A 22,353-nucleotide genomic window follows, 5' to 3' on the forward strand; every position below is an offset into this window, starting at 1 on the left:
TCAATTGACTCATACTCAAATTGATGTCTGGTATAAATTTTGTGACGCTCTACCACAACACTAGTTTCGTCAATAAAATATTTGGCTAACCTAGAAACCGCTTCTTGAAAACAATCCCATTCAGTTTCATGAGGTTGAGGCGAAACAGGTAAATGGTCAAAAATGCGTTGACCTTCTGCCCCAAGACTGTTATAGAGTAAGGCTAACTTCCTGTCTGGTTCATATTTCTGACCATCTAAAGCAATAATGTAACTGCCAAAACCCTTGAACCATTGTTTCCACTTAGTTTTAGGTACACCAGGATCAGGAAGAAAATAAGGAGGTGTGACAATATTTTGAGACATGTTAAGGCAACAATGTGCGCAGAAAATACAATAAAAGAACCAAAACAAGAAAAACAGAAAATGAATGAAAAAACAATGTTAGTCGATTAAGGGTTAAAGTACTTGGTAAGATGTGCACATCATCGAGTAGAAATCAAGGAGATGTGCTGTGGTAGAAGCAGAACCAAAGACTTGAACAGACGAAAACCAAACCTGAAATCGAATAAGTTGCTTGAAATCCAGGACAGCGTAGTGAAAAATAGGATAAAAATGAAAAGAACGCTGTAAATATGATGACGAATGCGTAGTTCACCGTGACAAGAAATGCGGTGAATTTGAAGAAACGAGCGCATGAAACTGATTGCGCATGCAAATGAGGAAAGAAGACTTGCGTGACCTTTACCAAGATGGAGTCACGTAGCAGTCACGTAGGGTGAAACAACGTGAGGCGCGTCACTCCGTCACGGACCAGGCGGAGAACTGTGACGTGCGCGGAGGCTGACTGGGAGGAGGGACGAAGATGGCCGGAGTAGAAGACTCAATCAGGTACGTTCTATTAGAATCCTTGAGCTGAAGCTGGCTCGAGGAAGGGAACGTAGAGTCTATGGCGCTCGAGGCAGACTCGCTCGAGGGTAAAGAGGTGCGCAGACGAAATGAAGGTGGCGCAGGACCGGTAGGAACAGCCAAAAATTTAAAAATTACATACAACCTTTTGAAGAGGAAGCGCGATAGTTGATGAAGAAGTTCTTGCGCCTTCCGATGGTCGAGTAGGCCTCCCAGTGCTTCAGTGGGTGCTGGGGATGTGAAGGATTCAGGAGAAAATCCCAAACGTCGCCAAATGTTAAATCCAGAACTCCAATCATAAGCAGGAAAGAAGCTGGTTAGGTATAGGTTCTTTATTCAGTAACCTTCACAGCAGACACGAAGCAACGTCAGCTCAGTACAGGAACCAGGCAGTAACTGACAAAGGTAGAACACTAAGCAAGGAACCTAGAGGGGGCATTCTAAACAATAGAGACAGAGGAGAAAGAAGATAGACAGAACCATAGATACCACACACATGTCCCCTAGCATAACTGGACTAATTATGATTTGTATAGTCTTACCTTTACGATAAATTAAACTCAGATGCTCCAAAACATAAGATTGTAATGCTCTATCCGATGTTAACAAATGGAAGTGTCATCTAAATATATTATATATTTTATGTGATCCTGGATGGCAGCCTGTCACAAGTTTCTTCTTATTGACAAGTGTATCAGTCCATTTCAATTTCAGTGATCTTTTCTTAGCCGGAAGGATAATATCCCTGTTGTAACCTCTGGTTAGAAATCTCTGTTCTATGTCTTCAATGTTAAGTAAAAAGTCTGTGCCATTACTACAGTTTCTTCGTGCTCTGAGCATATTCCCAAAAGGGATGGAATTAATCTGGCTCCTAGGGTGTGAGCTGTTTGCATGCAACAGGGAGTTGCAGAAGGTAGCTATTCTAAACTTCCTGATATTGATCTTCCCTTGGTCAACATATAGCTCAATATCCAAAAACACAATACTTTCTTGGCTGTGTGTCATGGTAAAGGACATGTTGAATTTATTATTGTTCAAATGTTCAAAAAATTAATGTAATTCTGTTTGACTTCCAGTCCCGATCAAGAGGCAATAATCAATATACCGACCAAAATAAATTATAAAATCATGCCACCTAGCTCCAGATGGGCCCCAGATGTGTGCCGACACAAACCAACAAATGAATCGGCAGGCAAAAGACTGCGCAAATCTGGAATCCATCGCAGTTCCACATATTTGCTGATACCATTCACCATTAAACATGAAGACATTAAGTTTCAGTATCATCTGTGACATCTTAATCAACATTTCGGAGTGTTCCATGTGTTCAATGGGTCGTTTGAATCAGAAATGCCTAAGTGCTGATAAACCACATTGATGTGAAATGTTCATGTATAACGAAATTACATCCAAGGTCACAAATGTCATATTCTGATCCCAAGTAAGATCATTCAGAATATTCAGTACAGGTTTAGTATCCCTTACATAAAATGGAAGATTACAAACAAATGTGTGTAAAAAAGTGTGCACAAATTCAGATAGTCTCTCCGTAGGGCCACCGATTCCTGAGACAATGGGCCATCCCGGGGGTGAAATGAAGCATTTTTGAATCTTAGGAAGCGCATACAAACATGGAAACCTAGGTCTTTCTACTAATAGGTACAATTATTCATAATTTTTCAGTAAACATGCCTCCAGTCATTGTTTTAAATGTGTGTTGACATTACTGGATATCTCACACACGGGATTATGATCAAGTTTCTTATGCCATTGCGTATTATTAAGTTGTCCCAAAACCTCAGCATCATATGAGTTCTTGTCCATACCAACCATTTTCCCACCTATATCTGCAATTGTTTCAATGCTTCAAGCTCCTAATATGTAAGGTGGTTACTATAGGGCACATGATCATTTCATATCCTTGTCTTCTCCCACTTGTCAATATCATTATTAACTATCTTATGAAACAAATCTATTTTATTTCCACTAGTTAATTGTCGGGTCCATTTTGATTTTGTCTTCAAACCACTGTTTTCAATGAGGTCAGCACACCGTTCCAGATCATTTAATACATCATAAACAGTATCTGGATCATGCTCATTCTCCTTCAGTGATATTAGTGTAATTATATCATGAATATCCTGAATGGATAGATCACCCATTACTGCATTTTATGTGGAGAGTTTATTGGTCTTAGGGTTGTTAGCAAAGAATTCCTTCAGTTTAAGTTGCCTAACAAACTTATAAACATCAATCCTGACATTAGTAACATCATATATCATAGTTGGACAGTAGTTCATGCCTTTCTGCAAGACAGAAATCATATCATTGGTAAGAACCTTGATGGATAAATTAATTACTTGTACCTCCCTATTGGAATGTGTTTCTATTATTTGTTTCTGCTCAAGGATCGCGTGTGCATCCTTACCCTTTCTCTTGGATTTTTTTCTTTCCCTCTACCCTCTCTTTGTTTTGTTGTTCTAAATTGTTTTCCCTCTGCCTGATATCGGTATCTTTGTCTCCAAACTTGAAACGTTGGGTAGCCATCTTCTATTTATCCTTTGAGCAATTTTGAAACCCTGCACTGTGTAACTTTGTAGCACTCTCAAAAATTTGTCCCTGCCACCTTTCATTTTAATGTAATATGTTGTGTTTTTCTTCTTCTGCAGAGTTGGATACCAGCTCCCGATGTTCGCCGGTTTCTGCATTATGTTCGTGTCAACCATCAGTAAGTCTCTCCTTGTGTTTCTTTATTTGCAGCACACACCAGTGCGATCCCACATCATTGATATGTGCTCAAAAGCAATTATATATATCATAAAATATACCAGATGTACTCGGACAAAGAGAACCAGTAACTTTCAACATCCTTACTAGCAGGAGCAAAAAGGGCCCCAATTGAATGACAGGGGGTTAGAGCATCACTGGTGTCATGGTACTGAATTGCCCTGTTTGCTGTGTTCTGTGAGATGAGAACACCCCCTCTCAAGCAAGTATTCCTGATACCAGGTATCACACAAACTCTGCCAAGAATAAGCTAGCCTAAAGAGGTGGAAGTAGACTGCTTGTAACCCTAAAGCAATGATGCATAAGCTCAGCAAGCTGGTTGGGTGGGATCCCTTAGGGTCCTTGTGCTCCAGACAAATGTGTGCCCATGTACTAAATTGAATTTACAACTTTTGTTACCAATTGAAATGTGATCATTGTACTGGTGCTTTTCTGTCGCATTAGGATGTAGGAGTGCTTGCATTCCTATATTATGATGTGTAAATCAAATTTTACATTTTTTTTATTGACATTTTGTATAGTGATGTGAGGACGGCTATTGAGGGGGGAAAATCATTTAAAAACAACTAGCCATGCTAGAATGTCCACAGGGGACATCCCAATAGCTGCCAGCCTTCTAATAATTATTCCAACATATTTAGACTTTTCTCTATGGCAACACTGAATTAATCACCATGTACACATGACCCAACAATCCCTCTAGAATCTAACTTGCAGCAAATCCAGTAGGCTCTACCCGTTTTGAGCCACTGACAGCAAGCAAGCAATCTTTCCCCATTCACAAAGCATACCATTATTTTAAAGGTCATAGTAAAAGGGCGGAGCAAGTATTTTTTGCCTCCTTACAATGTTACAATTTGCTGCCTCCGGTAATGGTGAAAAACATTTTCTTTGTAATTCAAATCCTAGATCCTCTGCAATTGGTACCATAAATAGTCCCCATGTTTATGATACCCATGAAACCAGCCCATCATTGAGAAGGTAAAACCTAGTTTTATGGAATTTCTGTCACAAAGTCAACCATCCAAGCTTCTTTCTGAAGATTCAGTTTAAGGATTTACAATCTTAAATCCATGTATGGAGTCACTTATAGAAAGAAAGAAACACTGCACTACTCAGTTCCCACTACCAACTGTCGAATAATGTTTCCCACGACAAGTTTAAACAAGGTCTCCACATATCAAGGAGAACACCAGGGTTTTTGGGAAATGTGTAATATATCTCAAAATGGTAATTTTTGGCATAATTGACAAAGAGTTTCATATTCCTAACAGTCCCTTTGTGAGTACCTGCAAAATCATTCATTAAACCACATATAATAAGGTGAGAAACCTTTACTTAGAGACTCAAATATAAATGTGTTATTCTAAAGGTACAAAGGGGCTATCACTGGCTTATTCGAGAATATTTATTCGTCTATTTGAATAAATTACCATCTAAACTGCCTAGAGATACTGGGTAAGCAGATTATTATAGATATGTTATTGGGCATTCACACAGCTTCTACACTGTCGGCTACCTGCCAACCTCAATCTATATCAATATTTCATACTGTGCCACCACTGTTCTCCACCTAAATATGACAATACTACTGAAACATGCCCTAGATTTTCCATACTCCACACTCACACATGGCGTTGCATGTGTGAGTGGCGTTGCATGTGTGAGTGGCGTTGCATGTGTGAGTGGCGTTGCGTGGTTGAGTGGAGTTGCATGTGTGAGTTGCGTTGCATGGTTGAGTGGCGTTGCATGGTTGAGTGGCGTTGGGTTGTTGAGTGGCGTTGGGTTGTTGAGTGGCGTTGCGTGGTTGAGAGGCGATGGGTTGTTGAGTGGCATTGGGTTGTTGAGTGGCGTTGCGTAGTTGAGTGGCGTTGCATGTGTGAGTGGCGTTGCATGTGTGAGTGGCGTTGCGTAGTTGAGTGGCGTTGCATGTGTGAGTGGCGTTGCGTGGTTGAGTGGCGTTGCATGTGTGAGTGGCGTTGCATGTGTTAGTGGCGTTGCATATGTGAGTGGCATTGCATGTGTGAGTGGCGTTGCATGTGTGAGTGGCGTTACATGTGTGAGTGGTGTTGCATGGTTGAGTGGCGTTGCGTGGTTGAGTGGCGTTGCATGTGTGAGTGGCGTTGCATGTGTGAGTGGCGTTGCATGTGTGAGTGGCGTTGCATGTGTGAGTGGCGTTGCATGGTTGAGTGGTGTTGCATGGTTGAGTGGCGTTGCGTTGTTGCGTGGCATTGCGTGGTTGAGTGGCGTTGCATGTGTCAGAGGCTAAATGTAGCACAGGCAGACCTCCAGCAGTAAGACAATCAAAAACAACTTAGAAAACATTTCACAGTATGAAAAGATCAAACTCATGAACGAGCGTGATACACCTCAGCTAAAAATCATGATAAATAACAACACACATTAGAAGTGAAACTGCAAGTACATAAGGACCAGCTTTGCTTGTTTAAAACTCAGAGGCAAAAGAAGAGGACATATGTACTTATAACATATGCTCTCCCACTTCAGGCAGATGAGTATGACATATGCTCTCCCACTTCAGGCAGATGAGTGTAATGTGTAAAGCGTCTTGTGGAGCAACCATGTCACATGAGCAGATCGTGGAGTCTGAGAATGGCAGCCGAAGCAAATACAAACAAGAGGAATGACTGTGAGGCGCATTGGTGTGAAGCACATCAAAGGGCTTCTCCTCCCCTAATTAGGTGAGGAGAAGCCGTTTCAGGAAACTGAAAGTACGGCCGGCCTGCGGCCGGCCATGAATAATTAGGGGAGGAGAAGCCCTTTGATGTGCTGGGCTGGCTGGCCCTGAATGCGCGTGCATGTTATCACATGGTTCACGTGAACAGCATGAAAACCACGGGGCTGAAAGCCCTTTGGTTTGACGATGTTTTTGCCACTTGAATTCTCGCTCCGCTCGATGCGCTTGCGCACATCGATAGGTCGCGAGACCTAAAAAGATAATGAAAGTGAGGGCAGCTACACAAAAATGTAAGCAATCCTATTCAAATCCGTACAGTGCTTCCCATTGATCAGACAGTCTCTTACATCCTTTGTTTGTTTTCCTTTAATCTTAAGAATGCCAGAATCAATGACATACAAATGACGCATCAGTGCACACCAATTGCTCCTGGAGGCTGGAGTATTCACAGGACAGACAGATGTATCCACACTCCCAATCCAACATTAAGGACCTTTATACTTCCCTCTGATATTTTATATGTATATTTCTTGTACGGTGGACATATATTATAGCATAGATATATTTTTTAATTGCTGCAGCTTTAATCTAGCAGGTACTCACAATAAGCAAGATCATGTAAAGGCTTGCTGGATTGTGTGTGTGTGAATTATCATCCCAATCTTAGCAGACCATCGATCTGCTAATGCTACTAAGTGATTCTCTCTTGAACTGGACAAGACAGCATAGAATGCCCTCATAGAAATGTTATTCTTTTCTGGATATATTAGTTCTAATATGTTAGATCTATCTAAACATATATCTACAGCTTGGCTGTGCCTAAAATAGTCCTGTTTTGGCACCCATTTAAAAGGACTTTGTTGCGCCGGATTGAATTCTATTTGAAGATACGCAAATGTAGGTAACCCACCGTCTGAAAAAAGCTGTCCTGCTGTCCTTAATCCATTTTTGAACCACTTATACCCAGTGGAAATGTGAAAAACAGAGGGACTGGAAGAGTAACCCTAGAATTGCATGCAGTGATTAATAGTGGTCATTTTTATATCTTTTTCATCAATCTCCCCATATTTTCCAAGCATCTTGAATTTTCTTAAACCTTGTTTAAAGTAATTGGGATCGGTATGTCTCGAAATGCAACAGTTGATATCCATATACAGAGCAAATTGGTATTTTGATCATCATTTACTTTCCCCTTTTTTCCGTTAAGAAGCAGAGGATATGCTGTCCCATGTCTGCCTTAAAATATGTTTTAGCATTGCGTGTGGCCCTCCCACTGTTTTGCTGTGGTAGGTTAATCAAGCGGACAGATCTTCTTGCTCTGCGATACACCCATATAAAGTTGTCAATGTCACAGCCCAAGTTCCTAAAAACTGCACTGGGAACAAGAAGAGGTATTGTGTGCAAACAAAACACATACACTTTGGAAGAATGTTTTATTATATAAAATTACATTGCTCTATGAGACTGATCGGTAGGCGGCGCTCATGATGCATTTGTAATAAACAGAGCCTGCTTACCATTCCATCCTTAGTAGTCCTTTATTGTTCTTTCAGGTTGGATGCAGTCATTCTATTCATTTGCATATGCCATTGGATATATGTTGCTTTGGGGTGCATGAAGAACCTTCTGTACATTAGGGACTGATACTGTGGGTGCCTAAGAAGAAACGAATTTTCTTCCAGTGACACATTCCAAAAGTTGGAGATGGGCTGAGGATCATTAGGGCATATTTTGGGTGCATGTGTGAGTGGCGTTGCGTGGTTGAGTGGAGTTGCATGTGTGAGTTGCGTTGCATGGTTGAGTGGCGTTGCGTGGTTGAGTGGCGCTGGGTTGTTGAGTGGCGTTGGGTTGTTGAGTGGCGTTGCGTGAGAGGCGTTGGGTTGTTGAGTGGCATTGGGTTGTTGAGTGGCGTTGCGTAGTTGAGTGGCGTTGCATGTGTGAGTGGCGTTGCATGTGTGAGTGGCGTTGCGTAGTTGAGTGGCGTTGCATGTGTGAGTGGCGTTGCGTGGTTGAGTGGCGTTGCATGTGTGAGTGGCGTTGCAGTGCGTTTTTAATCCTGTAGTAGAGCCTTACAAAGGATGCCATGTTGGCCCATGTTTGACCGTCCGGGCCCAAATTCCAGCCTTATCAGGCATTTCCGAAGGTCTGATGGTAATTTGATGACCATTTTGTAGGCCTTAAATTGGAATTTGTCCATGGTGTTGACTAGTTTCGACTAGTTGTCCGGATAGGCTTTGTGGCCATATTTGATTATAAATTCAGTTCCCTAGTGTAATTAGTTACTCATTCTAAAATAACACTCGTCTCAGACTATTCACATAAATATAAAATAATATCAAGATAGGATAGTAAGAGAGGTATTTTTCACTATACCACCTTCATTTTTCTTCTTTATTGTATCAAATATATGTATTTTTCTATTCAGAGTTGTCCTAACAAGAGGTATCCTACTTGGCTTCGTGTGGTTATATAACCACGGTCATAATGTTTACTTCTGATGTGGTTTTATTGTTAATTTGAAATACTATTCTACATTTAATAAAAAATGCAGACTGAAACAAGGATGGTTTAAGTAGAAAAGGTGATACACGTTAATACATAAAGGCTCATTTGGTTTATTCAAGATTAACCTCGACCTTTTAGTAAACTGAACTCTTCTACTAAACTCTGGCTGTGTCAATGTCTGAAAGGCTACCTACGCTGCTTACAACAGCGTTTGATTTTAGGCAATCATTTCCTGCTGTGTTTATCCATAGTGCACAAATTGATGTTTTCCTTTTGTGTGCATGATTTTTTTCATTCGTCTGACACTTCAGGGCTGTGGTCTAATGGCCAGAGCTGCCGACATTGAGCTAGGGAACCAGGTTCGAGTCTCGGTTTCAACTCAACATCCTGTGATTCTGGGAGAATCACTTAATCTTCCTGTGCCTACCAAAATGAATGTGCCCTTAACTGGTTTGCAAGCACCAGTGTTGATGATTAACCTCCAGCTCAGATTAAGATCTGCTTTATGGTTTTAATGCCATTGGTATGGGGTGGATACATCCTTGCGGAATTGATGGCTGCACCCATCCCTCCTTATGACAGATGCAGTTGAACCAGTGCCAGTTAGAATGTTGCCTTCATACCGTGGCAAATGGCAATGGTTATTTGTTGAAATTTATTTGACTGTATTTTGGTTGCATTTTTGTCTATTATGTAGATAACTCTTTACAATGTATTACATATAATGAGTGTCAGTAATTAAAGCGGAAAACCCTACACCCTGGTTGATTGATTGAATAGCATATACTAATGGAGCCGAAATAGCAAGGCCCGCATAGAACTCATTGAGCATATCTCAATTTTAAAATTGGCTTTATTTCAATAAGGTAGCATTCATGCATACTACTATTTTAACATTACTTATGCTCTTTTCGCAGTGTTTGCCTTCTCAGGAAGTTATACCTTGCTGTTCATTGCCCGTTCTTTACAAGGTGTTGGGTCTTCTTGCTCATCTGTGGCAGGTATGTTTCAACAACATTGTTTTTAACACTCTTGAAAAACTCTTCCAGCTTTATTCGTTCAGGCCTAGTACAGTGTGTGTTAGTGGGGAGAGCACTCTCATTTTGGGCCATTCCATTTCTGAGTATTTCAGCACTCCCATTTTCTTTGCTGATCACTGTTCACTTTAGAAAAGCGAATCAAACTAATTAAAACAGTTCTGGCTTTCGTGACGTAAACTGCAGTTGCAAATGCTTTATGACCTGCCTTTCACCTTTCCCTGCTGGCTCTAGCAGCAGGCATTTTGACTGTAATAATGTACTATAGATGAGCTGATCAGCACCGTCATTTTCCTATTTCAGTTGACTAGAGATATCACAACTTGATTATAATAGAGACTGTCTTATATACAGAGATTTCACTGCCCCATCATTTTAACAGGAAAGCAAGGAACAGAAGGTAATGGTGAAAGGGGAACTGGGGAAGGTACCCAAACCGGACACAGTATAACCCTATCTGGTAGTGTGTGTCGGACTAGTACCTAAAAGCAAACAACCTCACGGTCCTCCATTGTTTGTGCCTTGCATGCTTGTCCTTGCGCCATCAAAGGAACTTTGACCCTGGAGGCCTACAAAGCTCTTAATCCTGTGGATATAGGCAAGCCTTCTGATAGACAGCTCTTTTTTAACATAACATTATTATTATTTGTTTGCATAATCAAGGCACAGTTACAAAAGAGTTCTTCTTAAGTTAATCTTGCATTGTAAGTAACAGGTGCTACCAGTATCTGATTAAATAGAATTCATTTACCACCCCGGACGCCCCCTACTGCGAACATGACGTTTTTCCAGTCACATAACAGCCGTTTCAGCCTTACCCTCACAACACCCTTAAGGACTGATCTCAGGCATCCAAGCTCACTGGGCTCTGGGGGCACTTCAACATGGCAACCTACTCTGGGTCGTGTGGCATATCGCATCTGTTAGTCACAATCGCGTTTATCTGAGGGATTCAGATAGAAATACCCCCTCCTCTGTTCAGGGTTTCCCCGGGGCTTCCAGCTGTAAAGGTAGGCAGACCTTACCATAGACACGCTGAGAACATCGGTCCTGGTGCCTTCTTGAACGGGATGTTTGGAGCGGCACTTACACAAGGGCTGACATTATTAAATCTGCATGGGGCTTATAATGATAAACCTGAGGCGAATCCATGCCTTTTTCACTCTCAGTAGCTATCAAAGGCAGACAGAGTATTTCAGTGCTAGTCACATAGGTTAGAAAGACACACATTGAGCGATGCTGCTCCTTATTTCCATATATTTGCATGTTTTCCTGAGCAACTCAATCCAAAATGCTGAAAAGAGGTTACACTAAACTTAAAAGGGAGGAGAAATAGAAAAATTCTTCAATGAGAGAGAAGAGTCAGTATAACTGTACAAGACGATTACAATAGTTACTATGAACATTATCATATTTATAGCATGCTGCTGAGGCTGTTAAAAGACATGAATCTGAGTTAATGTCTGGAGCAAGAGAGATGGCCTGTGGTAAGTGAGACGGTCTTTAACAAATGGTTTAGTCTGAGGCAGATGGCCTATAATAGTATTATAATGTTCCATCCACTTAGGCTAGAATGTTCTAACTTAAAAAGGGAGAAACAGAAAGCTAAACCTTGAATGTTGACACAGAAGGTCTGTAGCAGCCAAAACGAAGGTGTCCGTCTGTAACGCAACCAGTGGCGGCTCCTCGAGGGAGTGCTGCGAGGCGGTGGGCGGGGCGGGGTGGGGTAAGGTGGGGGCGTAGTAAACTCGGCATACGGCTGAACGGAGTTAAGTAAATAAATAAAGACAACAAATTACACTGCGCGCGCTGCATCACCATTTGGTGATGCAGCCCGCGCAATGTAATTTGTTTTATTTATTTATTTATTTATTTACTTAACTCCGTTCGGCCGTATGCCAGAGTTTACTAAACCCCACCCTGCCCCTCCCCTGCCCCGCCCCACCACCCCGCAGCACTCCCTCGAGGATCAGCCACTGAATGCAACTGGTTCTCATATAACGCACTTGGATACCTTTGTGTTGAGTTTGTGCTATATAAAACTCCCTCCACAAAATTATTGGCTCTGAACCACTCCATGGTCATCAATGGAGCACTCAACATTAGAACGTTGGAATGTTGGGAGCTCCATTGAAGACAATAAAGTGGTTAAGGGCTTATGACCACTGTTATAAGACTTCTGCTCCGACACTCCAATGTTTGTCTTTCTGTTTCTCTCTTTTTAATTTAGAATATTCTGCCCCTAGTGGGTGGAATGTTCTAATAGCCTTATAGCCTTTCTGTCTCAGGCTATACCTGTTTTTGAAGGCTCTCACCCTCGTTTTAGACCCTCACCTATGGCTTGGGCCAATAACTCGAGTTCAGGGCTTTTAACTACTGTTATAATCCTCTGCAGCAATCTATAAGGCTATATTATAGCCTTAGAGCCCGACCTAGTGGGCTCTACTGGCCATTAAAGGCCCCCCTCCAGCATTAAAGGCCCGAACCCAAGGCAAGGGCCTTTAACAAAGGAGCAGGCCTTTAATGGCCAGTAGAGCCCGCTAGGAGGGCTCTAAGGCTATTAGAACATTCTGCCACCAGAAGGCAGAGTGTTCTAATTACTAAAAACAAAGGCCTATCGGAGCCCGGGGGGGTTTAAATCAACATCATTGGAATGTCCCTCTGCGGGCTTCTACCGACCATTATAGGCACGCTCCCTTGTCAAAGAGAGCGGGCCTTTAGTGCCCGCAAGTACTGCTCAAAGGCTATTTGAACATTCTGGCCCCAGAGTATTCAAATGTTCTAATTGCTAAAAACAAAGGCTTCTCAGAGCCTGAGGGGGTTTAAATCCGATCGAACTCTGAGAGGCATTTGTTCCCAGCAGCAGCTAAGAACAAAAAAACAACATTGGAATGTTGCTCTGCTAGCTTCTACTGGGCCGTAGAAGCCCGGAGCACTCTATAGTATTCAATGGAGTGCTCAACATTCCAATGTTCTAATAAACTATTCTAATCCTTTTCTGACACTGCTCTTGATATAGCCTGTGAAAGAGATGCCCCCTGTGGTGGGCGATGTCACCCACTTGCCAAGATTCAGAGAGTGCTGTTTTTCAGGGGGCTAGATGAAGGTGCTCAGGGTTCTGATAGCTTTTTAGGCTATCAGAAGGTTGTTTATGTGAAATGAACAGAATCTAGATGCGCCACCGAGAGGTTTAGGGAAGCTAATTATTATTATTATGGAAGTTTGTAAAGCGCCTGGTTACACGCACTGGCATGTCCCCGCGCTAGAGTGAGAGAATATGAGGAGGCCAGACAGGAATTGGTTACACAAGTATTGACCGAAACAAGTGAGTTTTGAGAGCTCTACGGAACTTAGCCTCTGAGGGTTCTAGACGCAGCTCTAACGGAAGCATGTTCTAACTCTTGGCTGCAAGGTGCCTAATAGATCTGCCCCCCATGCGCGCTTTGTTAATTTTGGGGATAGCTACCAAGCCAGTACCAGTGGATCTAAGCATCCGCTTAGGTCTGTATGTTGTGATAAGGCTTAGTAAGGGACCGGGCACCTTTCCCCCGATGATGCAGTGACATGTGCATAACGCCTTAAAAGTGAGCCTTTCCCTAACTGGGAGCCAGTGGAGAGCCTCCAAGGCCGCTTTGGAGGCCGTTCTTCTCGGGAGCCTCAGCACCAGTCGGGCTGCGGCGTTCTGTAGCACCTGGAGGCGGTTCAGACTTCTAACCGTGGTCCCCAGATAGAGGAGGTTGGAGTAATCTAGTCGCAAGGTCACAAGGGTGTGCACCAGCGTCCGCCTGGCACCAACGGGGAGCAGGTCCAAAATCTTCCACAGGCTCTTAAGAATTCCAAAGCACACCCCAACCACTCAACCAATCTGGGGAGTGAATGATAGGTTAGAGTCAAACATCACCCCGAAGTTTTTGGCCTGCTGACAGGGCACGGGAGTGGTGCCTAGGCATGCTGACCACCACGCCGAGGACCACACATCCGGACCACCCCCCACCACGAGCACCTCAGTTTTGGCACCATTCAGCTTCAGGCAGTTGTTAGACATCCAGGATGCAAGCTCCTGCATGCAAGCACTGAAGCTAGATGCCGCAACATCGGGCGCCCGTGACAGCGAGATGACCAGCTGTGTGTCACCGGCATATGACACTATTTGCATGCCATGGCTTTCCACAATATTGGCTACGGGGGACACATATAGGTTAAACAGGGTTGGGCTCAGGGCAGAGCCCTGTGGTACCCCTTTATCCAAATTGAACATACGAGAGTAATGTTCCCCCTGTCTAACCTGAAAGCCCCTATTGGACAGAAAGGATTGGATCCACTTCAACGCTGCCCCTGTAACTCCGCCCTTGTTCAGACACTGTAGCAAGGTGAAATGTGCTACAGTGTCGAACGCTGCGCTTAGGTCGAGTAGAATGAGGACCATCGTCTGCCGGTCATCTACCCCTTGCCTGATCGTCTCAGTGGCCATAAGCAGCGCAGACTCAGTGGAGTGCCGTGAGCGAAAGCCAAACTGAGTTGGATGGAGCAGATTGGCCTCCTTCACATAAGCCATCAGCTGAAGATTGGCCAACTTTTCCGCCACTTTGGCCAGATAGGGAAGGAGTGAAATAGGGCGAAGATTGTCTAACCTTTCCCAACTTCCTGAAAGATCTGCCCCCCATGCGCGCTTTGATAATTTTGGGTATAGCTACCAAACCAGTACCAGTGGATCTAAGCATCTGCTTAGGTCTGTATGGTGTGATAAGGCTTAGTAAGGGACCGGGCTCCTTTCCCCCGATGATTCAGCTTCAGGCAGTTGTTAGACATCCAGGATGCAAGCTCCTGCATGCAAGCACTGAAGCTAGATGCCGCAACATCGGGCGCCCGTGACAGCGAGATGACCAGCTGTGTGTCATCGGCATATGACACTATTTGCATGCCATGGCTTTCCACAATATTGGCTACGGGGGACACATATAGGTTAAACAGGGTTGGGCTCAGGGCAGAGCCCTGTGGTACCCCTTGATCCAAATTGAACATACGAGAGTAATGTTCCCCCTGTCTAACCTGAAATCCCCTATTGGACAGAAAGGATTGGATCCACTTCAACGCTGTCCCTGTAACTCCGCCCTTGTTCAGACACTGTAGCAAGGTGAAATGTGCTACAGTGTCGAACGCTGCGCTTGGGTCGAGTAGAATGAGGGCCATCGTCTGCCCCTCATCTACCCCTTGCCTGATGGTCTCAGTGGCCATAAGCAGCGCTGACTCAGTGAAGTGCCGTGAGCGAAAGCCAAACTGAGTTGGATGGAGCAGATTGGCCTCCTCCACATAAGCCATCAGCTGAAGATTGGCCAACTTTTCCGCCACTTTGGCCAGATAGGGAAGGAGTGAAATAGGGCAAAGATTGTCTAACCTTTCCCAACTTAGATTAGGCTTTTTTTGGAGCGGGAGTACCAATGCTTGCTTCCATCTTTCAGGTACTGTATGAGTTTTGAACGATAGATCCAGAACATCCCTAATATAGGGCTCTAGGATTTCGATACTCGCCTCGAGCAGTTTCGGCGAAGCCGGATCGCGAGGGGATCCTGACTTGATGGAGCAGCATATCTGCCGTAGGCCGTCAGGGGGTGGGGTGAAAAAGTTCTCTAGCCTATTCTCACCCACAACATCTTGTTCAATCTCTCTAAAATCCGATCCCCTTCTGTTTCCTCCTGAAAAAGCGGAGTAGATGGTGGCCACTTTTTCTGAGAAAAAAGCTGCAATGCGGTTACATGATTCCTCTGAGACACTAGAAGGTTCAACAGATGAACCACAGAGAGAGATTTCTTTATAAATCTTAAATAACTCCTTTGTGGAGTTTTTAGCTTCCCCTATTCTGCCTGAAAAATAAGTTGCTTTGGAACGCCTGATTAAGCTATGGTAGTCTCTCCGTTTAGCTCTATACTCCTGTTTAGCTTGATCAAGATAGGCCACCCTCCACTGCCTTTTGAGTTGTTTACACTCCGCCTTAGCTCGGCGGAGCTCATCACTGAACCAGGGGGGCAGATTTCTGGGGTCTGCTACAGGGATTCTTGGGACATAGGGGAGCTATGTTGTCCAGGGCATCCTTAATGCGACCTTCCAGTCTATCGGATGCGGAATCAGCATCCTGACCTCCCCGTCTCCCACCTTTAATCAGCTCAGTATCAAACTTGGCTTTGGAAAAAGCAGCCCATTTACGACTTGGGTATTTCGGATTAGTTCGCTCTTGGATGTTACCTGCCGGGACACTTACAACAAAAGGCACTAAAAAGTGATCGGACCAGGGAATTGGTATGGGGTCTTTACTTCAATTTCATCCCAGTTGGCAAAAATAGGGTCCAATAGGTGGCCCTTTTGATGGGTAGGGGCCTGAGATCTAATATGGAGTTGGAGAGAGTGTAGTTCCTGGCAGAAGTCAGTGGCTCCCTTGTCCGATGAGTCATCCAAATGGATGTTAAGGTCACCTAATAGCAAAAACTTATCCCTACGTAGGGCTGCTTCTGTTATACCTTCTATCAAGCTGGTAGTAAAGCGAGTGAATGGACCTGGAAAGCGATAGACCAGGAAGCCCTTCACCGTATTACCTGCATTAACCTTAATAGAAAAGGCTCCTGTCTCACTGTCAGCAGAAGTGAGCGGTTCGAGTTGACAGCATAGCGGTAGCTTAGATATTTTCGCTACCCCACCACCTCTACCCGAGGCTCTTTCCAACCTCACCAAGGTATATCCTGCCGGGAGGGAAGCAACTACATCTGGCTCTGAGTTGGAATCAAGCCACGTTAAGAGCTAAGAGCATGTGCTAAGAGCATGTGTTTATGATGGGAAGGAATTCCCAGGAGTGTTCGAGACAATGGTTTGCTCATGGAAAGGGGTGTGACCATGCACATATTTTAAAACTGGAATCAGCTTCTTGTATAGAGACCCCTGGTTACTGTGAGTGGGTCCACTTGACCCTGGGAGAGGAAGAGCTTTGGAAAGTAGTACTAGATGAAAGCTGGGACTTTTAGCACTTTGTTGTGATGTTGGAAGGAGAACAGAGAGAGGCATAGGAGGCGATTATTGCAATATCCATTTTGCTAAGATTTAGTACATCAATCAGAGCCCCAGCAGAGAAGGAGGTAAATAGAGTAGGGGCTTTCTAGGGTCTTAAACAGATAGCAGTGATGCCTCCATGAAATAAAGGTGCAAATTCTGTACACAGTTATCAGCATTCCTTGCTGCTCATCTTTCAGTGGTGGATTATGGTTCAGTTAAACCCGATCATGCCCATCTCATTTTAGGCTTGCCCATGTAAATAAAAACTGCTCACCAATATTTATTGACTTTTTGAGGGGGTGGTGGGTTGTGCACACTAATGAAGAGCTGGAAAATGATGATTAGCGCTTTATGCAGCACCCCATTAGAATTAGGTACATTTTTTCCAATTTCTAAGTGCCAAATGCTTGGTAGACAGCTCAAAAATTCAATACTCCTGTGTCAGAGGTCTGTGTGTTACATGCAGGGTGCATAACATGCATCTAACGTGCACCTATCATTAATGTAACAAGGCACTTGGGTTTGTGGCATGCAAGGAATCATACAATATTTCAGAACTAACCTTATCAACCTACCTACCCTACTTTGGGGACCCAGGAATGCAGGACCTTCCGTATTGCAATCCAGTGATGTTACGTAGCACTTCAAGCCTTGACCCTCTCAGTGGAGGCGAAAGCCAATTTAGTTTCTGAAGCGAAATAATTGGTGGTGGTTCTGTCATACAATTTACTAATGTTCTAAAAGGCATAATATCCCCCTGGGAACCATCACACAACCAATGCAACCGTTGCACATAGAACTAGAAAGTATCACTGAGGGGAATCGAATAGCGAACTTGTGTTGCTGGAGCTGTACACTTTACATTCACATGATCCCACACACAAACACCATTCCACCAAGGAGGAAGGAGCCCCCTTCTGATTCAACCCTTCCAGCAATTGGCGCGTGCACACTCCTCAGCTCAGTGCAGCCTGTGGACACCGCTGGCTCCGCGAGAACGGTAGTTGACTCCCATTGGAGGTTGTTCTGAAGCAGGAAGCGAATCCTCTTAAGCCCATTTCATGAGTCTGAAAGGTCATGGAAAAGGGTAATTCGGCAAACATTTGTTTTTGCACAGTGCGCTCTGCTGTCCCGTTTGTTTCTGTTCTGTAGTCTGGGGCCTAGTTCAGGCAACACACCGGAGGGCGATGTTCGAGCTCGCTAATCCTGCAGGAATTAGTCGAAGGATTTTCATTCAAACCGGGCATCACCTAACTTAAGTCAGAGTTAAAAGAAGAGTGTGTGTATATATGTGTGTGTGTGTGTGTGTGTGTGCGCATGCGTGCAGGTCTACATCTAGCCCTTACATGGTCTAATCTGAAGATGCATTCAGGTACAGTGGGGTGTCAACTGATTTTTTCCGGTGCTAACAAACTAGTGCACTGATATCGCCCCTCCCCCCTTAGGTTTTCAGATGGGCTTTACACGGACAATTATTGTTTTAACAATCTAAATTATGAGCACCCATAGTCCCTTTTGATTGACAGGGTAGGTTTTGATCTGCCTAGTTCCTATTTTTCAGTTTTTATTTCTGTATATCTCTGTTCATATATCTAGCTCAGTCGTCCCCTTTAATTTTTTCTTTGGGCCCATTGACAAGAGCAACTGACAGGCACTTACAGGTGTTTGCTTGAATCTAGGCATACTTTCAGGCTAGCCCCTAAAGCATGCTGGGGCACAAGATGGTTAAGCCGAGGCTTGTGTAATGAAAGTCCAATCCAAAACAATCTGCCCCACTTCAATCAAGCCCAATCCACCCTCCTCCTATCCAATCACCCCACAACAATCGAATTCATCCCAATCCAGTCCAATTCAATCTACCCGACTCCAATCCAATCCACCTTGCCCCAATCAAGTCCATCCTGCTCCCTCCCCAATCCAATCTACCACAATCCACCCCACTACAATCCAAAACAATATGCCCCACTTCAATTTACCACAATGTACCCCACTCCAATCCAAAATGATCTGCCCCACACCAATCCAAAACAATCTACCCCACTCAATCCAAAACAATCTGCCCCACTCAATCCAAAACCATCTGCTCCACTCCAGTCCAAAACAACCTGCCCCACTCCATTCCAAAACATTCTACCCCACTTCAATCTGCCCACTCCAATCCAAATCCAAAACAATCTGCCCAATCCAGTCTGCCCCACTCCAATCCAAAACAATCTCCCCCACTCCAATCCAAATCAATCTGCCTCACTCCAATCCAAAACAATCTGTCCCACTCCAATCAGCCCCACTCCAATCCAAAACAACCTGCTCTACTCCAATCCAACACATTCTGTTCCACTCCAATCTGCCCCACTCCAATCCAAAACAATTTGCCCCAATACAATCCACCCCACTCAAATTCACCCCACTCCAATCCAATCCATCTCACCCCAATTCAATCCACTTGACACCAATCCAATCCTCCCCACTCCACTCTAATCCAATCCAGCCAAATCCAATCTACCCCACCCCAAGCCTCCCCACCCAACTCCAGTCCACAGTGGAATGGAGTAGGGTGGACTGGAGTGGGTGGATTGGTTTGGCATGGGATGGGGTGGAGTAGATTGGATTGTGGTGGGGAGGATTGGATGGAAGTGAGGTGATTGGATTGAGTGGGATAGATTGGATTGGGTTGGATTGGGTGGGGTGGGGAGGATTGGAGTGGGGTAGATTGGATTTGGTGGATTGTGGTAGATTGGATTGGTGTGGAATGGAGTGGGATGGATGTATTTGATTGGAGTGAGGTGGCTTTAAATGGGGTAAAGTGTATTGGATTGGGGTAAAGTGGATTGGAGTGGGTCGGATTGGAGTAGGGCGGACCGTTTTCGATTGGAGTCTGGCGGATTACAGTGGGGCAAACTGGAGTGCGGTAGATTGCAGTGGGGTAGATTGGAGTGTAGCAGATTGTTTTGGATTGGAGTGGGGCAGATTAGAGTGGGATGAATTTGATTGGGGGAGAGTGTTTTGGATTTAAGTGGGGCAGATTGGAGTGAGCAGATTGTTTTGGATTGGAGTGGGGCAGATTGGAGTGAGGCAGATTAGAGTGGGATAGGTTGGAGTGGGGCAGCTTGTTTTGTATTGGAGTGGGGCAGATTGCTTTGTATTAGAGTGAGGCAGATTGGAGTGGGGCACATATTTTTGGATTGGAGTGGGGCAGATTGGAGTGGGGTAGATTGTTTTGGATTGGAGAGGGCAGATTGTGGTGGCTTGGACTGGGCAAAATTGGAGTGGGGTGAGTCGGAGCTGAATGTTTTGGATTGGAGTGGGGCAGATTGTTTTGGATTGGAGTGGGGTGGATAAGAGCGGGCAGGATAAGGGAAGGCAGCCTGGAGTGAGGCAGATTGGAGGGGGCAGATTGTTTTGGATTAGAGTGGGGCAGACTGGAATAGGATAGATTGGAGAAGGGCAGGTTGTTTTGGATTGGAGTGGGGCGGATTGGAGTGGGCAGATTGTTTTTGATTGGAGTGAGACAGAGTGGGGGAGTACTAGAGTGGGGCAGATTGGAGTGGGCAGGTTGTTTTGGATTGGAGTGGGGCAGATTGGTATGGATTGAAGTGGAGCAGATTATTGTGCATTGGAGTGGGGCACACTGTTTTGGATTGGAGTGGGGCAGATTGCTTTAGATTAAAGTAGGATAGATTGGAGTGGGGCATACCGTTTTGGAATGGAGTGGGGCAGATTGTTTTGGATTGGAGTGGGGCAGATTATTTTGGTTTGGAGTGAGGCAGATTGGAGTGGGGCAGATTGTTCTGCAGTGGGGCAAATAGTTTTTTAATGGAGTGGGACAGATTGTTTTGGAGTTGGGCTGATTGTTTTGGTTTAGAGTGGGCAGATTGTTTTGGAATGGAGTGGGTCAGATTGAAGTGCAGAAGAGTGGAGGGAGGCAGATTATTTTGGATTGGAGTGCAGCTGGTGTGGGGCAGATTGTTTTGAATTTGAGTGGGGAAAATTGAATTGGGGCAGATTGAAGTGGTGTGGGTTGGAAGGATTCACATGTGGTGGATTTGAGTGGATTTGATTGGGGTGAGTGTTTGGGATTGGAGTGGGGTAGGTTAGAATGGTCTGGGGTGGATTGGATCGTGTGGGGCGGATTGGTGTGGGGTGAGGGTGGGTGGTTTGGCATGGATTGGAGTGGGCGGGGGATTGGGGTGTGCACAATTATGTGTCCCTCACCACCCCTTGTTGTAAATATTTTTGTCCACCCTAAGCGTGGAAGGGTATACTCAGACATGAGTCCCTTGCTCATTGCACCATCAGGATTCAAGCAAACCAGGCCGAGGACGGCTGTAATGCCAGAAACCGGTCCCCGGGAGCTTGTTACCTTCCCAGTGTAAGAATTGGCTTTTGTAGTTTGGTTTGCCCTGTTCCCATCATGCACTGGGACAGGAACAGACTAATTTGCATACAGCCAGGTTCTGAAACTGGGATGGTGCAGTGAGCTAAAAAACGGTGTTGGATCTAGCCCTGATCTCTTGACTGGGTGAGAGTTTTCTGCTTAATTCAGAGACTCTGTCCCTCACCACCCCTTGTTGTAAATATTTTTGTCCACCCTAAGCGTGGAAGGGTATACTCAGACATGAGTCCCTTGCTCATTGCACCATCAGGATTCAAGCAAACCGGGCCGAAGACGGCTGTAATGCCAGAAACCGGTCCCCGGGAGCTTGTTTCCTTCCCAGTGTAAGAATTGGCTTTTGTAGTTTGGTTTGCCCTGTTCCCATCATGCACTGGGACAGGAACAGACTAATTTGCATACAGCCAGGTTCTGAAACTGGGATGGTGCAGTGAGCTAAAAAACGGTGTTGGATCTAGCCCTGATCTCTTGACTGGGTGAGAGTTTTCTGCTTAATTCAGAGACTCTGTCCCTCACCACCCCTTGTTGTAAATATTTTTGTCCACCCTAAGCGTGGAAGGGTATACTCAGACATGAGTCCCTTGCTCATTGCACCATCAGGATTCAAGCAAACCGGGCCGAAGACGGCTGTAATGCCAGAAACCGGTCCCCGGGAGCTTGTTTCCTTCCCAGTGTAAGAATTGGCTTTTGTAGTTTGGTTTGCCCTGTTCCCATCATGCACTGGGACAGGAACAGACTAATTTGCATACAGCCAGGTTCTGAAACTGGGATGGTGCAGTGAGCTAAAAAACGGTGTTGGATCTAGCCCTGATCTCTTGACTGGGTGAGAGTTTTCTGCTTAATTCAGAGACTCTGTCCCTCACCACCCCTTGTTGTAAATATTTTTGTCCACCCTAAGCGTGGAAGGGTATACTCAGACATGAGTCCCTTGCTCATTGCACCATCAGGATTCAAGCAAACCGGGCCGAAGACGGCTGTAATGCCAGAAACCGGTCCCCGGGAGCTTGTTTC

General features: G+C 44.7%; 1 protein-coding gene across 1 annotated transcript in view; it reads left to right on the forward strand.

Annotated features, from left to right (window-relative positions):
• The window catches only part of SLC18A2 (solute carrier family 18 member A2), a 532,773-nt gene that overhangs the window by 354,245 nt on the left and 156,175 nt on the right, over window positions 1-22,353 (forward strand). Inside the window, exons 4-5 of the mRNA XM_086922918.1 lie at window positions 3,557-3,615; window positions 9,795-9,878. Coding sequence (XP_086779044.1) covers window positions 3,557-3,615; window positions 9,795-9,878 — 143 coding nt within the window. The remainder of the gene's footprint in view (window positions 1-3,556; window positions 3,616-9,794; window positions 9,879-22,353) is intronic.

Source organism: Lissotriton vulgaris, chromosome 5 (genome assembly GCF_964263255.1).
Source record: "Lissotriton vulgaris chromosome 5, aLisVul1.2, whole genome shotgun sequence".
Taxonomy (NCBI): Eukaryota; Metazoa; Chordata; class Amphibia; order Caudata; family Salamandridae; genus Lissotriton; species Lissotriton vulgaris.